This window comes from Hibiscus syriacus, unplaced genomic scaffold (assembly GCF_006381635.1).
Source record: "Hibiscus syriacus cultivar Baekdansim isolate YM2019G1 unplaced genomic scaffold, ASM638163v2 tig00000144_pilon, whole genome shotgun sequence".
NCBI lineage: Eukaryota > Viridiplantae > Streptophyta > Magnoliopsida > Malvales > Malvaceae > Hibiscus > Hibiscus syriacus.
The window spans coordinates 10952-15605 of NW_024061768.1; the positions used below are offsets into that span (position 1 = coordinate 10952).

At 29.4% G+C, this 4654-nt stretch overlaps 1 protein-coding gene across 1 annotated transcript; it reads left to right on the plus strand.

Moving 5' to 3' along the window:
* The first annotated feature begins 2777 nt into the window (after nt 1-2777).
* On the plus strand, nt 2778-3576 carry LOC120134630. The gene has a single exon (XM_039151104.1). The coding sequence runs from the start codon at nt 2877-2879 to the stop codon at nt 3480-3482; it is 606 nt and encodes a 201-aa protein (XP_039007035.1). The 5' UTR covers nt 2778-2876; the 3' UTR covers nt 3483-3576.
* The last annotated feature ends 1078 nt before the right edge of the window (nt 3577-4654 follow it).

Consider the following 4654-nt stretch of genomic DNA (forward strand, 5'->3'; position numbering starts at 1 on the left):
ATGCAAAATATAGAACTTTAGCCATATTTGCATCTTATAGCCCAACCACTTATACTTTTGAAGGACAACCCCAGAGCTTAACGACTCACGAGAGAAGCAAGCTAAAAGGGGATAAAATCAAAACGTGATGAACATAAAAGGCTTAAATACGATTATAATTTTAGAAATAATCAAATACGAACATACTTGTTTCTAATTGATAACCACACAGGAATCAAAGACGGTAAGAGAGGAAGAAAGGTAGTTGAAGGTCCAAAACTTGCACGGTTGTAAATGTGCAGCAACATGTGGATTATGACAATGAGATGCTATGAAATTGATTATAATGAATGTGACTTAATTTCATTAGGTTTGTGGCGTCGCCATCCTCATTTTGTTATATTTGTAGAAATGCAAACTCCTCCACCCTCATCTTAATTAGGTTTGTGATTTAATTTGATTCCATATGAAAAGTTGATAAATAAAAAAAACTACAAAAACCTAGCTTTTGTGGTCGGTTTGAATTTACTGTTTCCACTGTAGTTTTTTATTTTATTTTTTACTCGTTTGGTATTTTTTTAATCAAAACGGGGTTTTTAGCTAAAAGTGACACTAAACGAGACTTTACTAGTAAATGATTTAAATTTAAAAAAAAATAAATTCGAGAAATTTGAACTACAACTATATTAGATTTAAAAACCGAAGAAGACCAAATTTGTAAATAAAAATGAATGATAATTATTTTATTAAAATTATTTATAAATATTATATAATTCTATTCAAAGTTTATTGTAATAAATTACACTATTGATATTTATTTTAAACAATAAAATGAAATAAAATTAATAAGTTGTATACAAAATTCTAATTTAATTTTTTAAGTGGACTTGAGTTAATTTACAAACTTATTTATTTAATGTCTTTGGATTAGGCTGGAGGTATGATTGTATTTTGGATTTGGATGATAGTTATTTGGATGTGGACTTTGGATAGTATATTTGGATTGGGGTTAGGTTATAAGCATCTTGAATATGTATAAACTTTGTAAGATAAAATATTTTCAATAATGATACTCCCTTTGTCCCATTAAATCTATCTACTGTTGATTTTTTTTGTCAAATTCTTTTAACTTTGATTTATTGTTGATAAAAATATGAAAAAATATATTTTTAAAATCCTTAAATCAAGTAGTTTTCAAATATATATTTATAAAATACTTAAAATAATCAAGGTCAAAGTTTAAAAAATTTGACTTTTTAAAATTCAATAATGAACACTTTAGTGAGACGGTGGCAGTATCTTATAATCGAAAGAAAGAAAGAGAGAAATCATCCAACAACGGCTGAGACGACGACGAAATGAAGTGAAGATCTAATAAAAATTAAAAGTTTAAAAATTTTAATCTATTATTGTTAACTATCAGATCAACTTGAAATCAAAATATGTTAATCTCTTTGTCAAATAAAGATTTTTCAACTTTGAAATTGACCTACGACTATTCTATTAACAAGGGAAATATCTTTTTAGCAGTTTTTAATTTGGAAAATTAGAGTTTTTTTTTTTAAATTAACATGTCACATTAATATATTTTATCGATAATAATTGTAATGGAAAATTTTAATTAATATAATATAAATTTTAAAAGTTGGATAATTGAAGTGAAAACTCTATGAGTGTAGTTTACCGAATCTTATCTCTTGATTAGGTTGATAGCCTCAAAACTTTTGTTTCTAGGGCTCCATAAAATCAAATTCTAGCCAAATATTTAATTAATAATTTAATCCCCTAAACTATTTTTTATCAAAAGAAGTACCTAATTTTATAAACATCTTATTGGCCGAAAGTTCTTTTTAAGCAAAAAAAAAAACGATAAAGACTAAACATGATTAACTGTAATAGTTTAAGATTTAATTTGATACAAAAAATTAGGTACTTAAAGTAAAATGAATATATAATTTGAGAACATATTATTACTCAATGTCAATATTTTTTGAATTAATGAACATATACCTTTAAGTGTTAAATAAATATATTATTATTATTATTATTTTATTTTTAAACTTATCAAACAGATGATATACAAATAGTTCGTAGAACCCATTGATATACCCTTGCATAGATGGTACTTCTCAGCTCGCCACATAATTATTACCAGTTCTGGTTGAATAAAGCAAATATGATTTGTAAAGGAAAATACTTAAACCATAAAGGTAACACAAAACATCATCATAAACAGTGCACCCTTTGGTTATTGCGTGAAAAATGTATTTAAAAGTTCTAGTTGATAATAATTATTTTTTTTAAAGAATTCTTGCGTTGATAAAATTATTAATGAGTAATTTTTATAATTTTATGATTATATTAATTGATTATTAAGTATAATTATTGTAATTATATATTTATATTTACTAATAAATGTTCTGATAACAATTAACATCGTTAATTAATCTAGTCATAATTTATTCGAAAATTATTAAAGTATTTTATTTAAAATTATTTTTTTATAAAACATTTCAATAATTTTATACTTTACGGGTCATAATTAAATAAAAAAATAAAATTTATTATTCAAAGATTTGAACACATGTATAAATATATTCAAATACATAATTTTATCATTTCACTAATAATTTTTTAAATTATATTTTAAATTATTATATATATATAAAAAAATCACTTCATTCAAATTGTGGATAAAATAGTTAAAAGGTTCGTAAAATCTAAAAAAAATCATGTACTTGACGGACGTAATAAAACCTAGGTTGTACCCACGTTTAAGCAAATTTGTGTATTTCCTATATACTCCTTCTCCTCTTTCCCTCGAACCCAAACGACAACCAATTTCCTCTTGCTTCAAGTCACAAAGAGAGAAACAGTAAAGGCAAAGGCGAAAGAAAATGGAACAAAATACACCAGCGACGATCAAAAGAGTGTGGAACATTGTAAAAGCAGTCCTCTTCATGATGAGAAAAGGAATTGTATCCAAGAGAAAACTCATGGTTGATCTCAACATGCTGCTTGAACGCGGCAAGATCGCCGGTGCCAAAGCCATCGACAACCTCATGTTCCACCACCACAACAACAACAACCGCCAGGTCTCAACATCTTCCACGGCGGCCAGTGAGTACGAGTTCAGCTGCAGCAACACCCCGAACTACACCTTCCCTTTCAACATCGCCGCCAAGAAGAACGGCATTAACAACTACTATCATCATTTCTTCGCCTGCACCCATGCGCCTCCTACCCCCGACGACGACATGGCCACCATGAACGCCGTTAAGGCTGCCTTGGAGATTCTCAACAAGAACGACAGCTACAACAACGTGGTGGCCTCTTCTCCTATGTTGCCAGGGTTCGGACAAACTCCGTTGGCGAGGCAACTCAGAATAACGGACACGCCTTTTCCTTTAAGGGACGTGGATGAAGAGAATGACTACGTGGACAAGGCCGCCGAGGATTTCATCAACAGGTTTTACAAGGATTTGAAGCAGCAAAATAAGTGAATTATATAGGGAGCTCCTCATGCTATATATGTTGTTCATGATGATTTTCCCGATTAGATTTAATATACGGGTGATTAAATTTTGGGGATTTTATTTCTGTAATTGATATCAACAAATAAAAGAAAATTTACGTGAAAACTACCGACAAATATTTTGTCAAATAAAAGAAAATTTACGTGGAGGGAAAAAATAATGACGGACTCGAGGATAATAATGTAATTTTTTTAAAATTATTATTATTTTAATTAAATCATTATAGATTTTTTGGGTCGGGTTAGATTTTGGTGGAGGATATAGATTTTTCGGACCTGGAGGATATATAATTTCCGGAATAGGTCAAATTTAGACGGATAATACATATTTTTCGAATCAGATCGGATTGATAAAAACTCTGATCCAACTTGACCCGTTGACATTCCTATTAATAAAGTGTATAAATAAAGAAACAAAATTGGATTTCGATTTGCTTTATAATAGGTACCTTTTTTCAAACCCAAGAAAATTAAGAGTAGTTGAGAATATTGAATGCCAATGTTATCTGGAATATGAGAATCCTTAATGCTTAAGTTGGCAAAGGAAATTTATATGTACAACTTCTTTCTTGTTTATTTATTTAATTCGAATGGCAAATTTAGCATTTAGATTGTTTGAAAACTCATAATATTAGCTGTTTTGATCAGTTTAAAAGTTAAATCTATTACGTTTATGTTGATAATTACGGAAAAATGCATTAATAATCTATTTAGGATTTATACTCTAGAAATAACCATTGACTACTTTAGTCACCCTAATTTCACAATCTCTCTTAAGTTTCTCAATTGATCTTGCAGGAGAAGTGGGAAAAAAATCAATACCTAGCTTCTGTCTGTCATGGGCGCACAGTTTCATGAGCTTTCCCATTCTTTTCTTGATGTCTCCCTGGAGACATTGCTGTAGATGTGGATGTCAAAACCATACAACTGTTCATATGGTAAAAGCCAGAACTCTCGGCCCTTTGAATTTGCTTGCTCTCTTTAGGATTATAGAAATTTTGACCAAAAAGCTTCTGATTGAACGTATCCTCCATTCTATTGTGTGGAATGTTCAACTGCTGTCCCCAAAAAGCTCAAAATGATGGGTCTTATTGAGTATGTATAGTCTCTCGATTATTAAGTACTTAGTTTAGAGCAGAT

Excerpts from the sequence above, each read along its gene's own strand:
- LOC120134630 (XM_039151104.1), top strand. The coding sequence starts at position 2,877 with ATGGAACAAAATACACCAGCGACGATCAAAAGAGTGTGGAACATTGTA.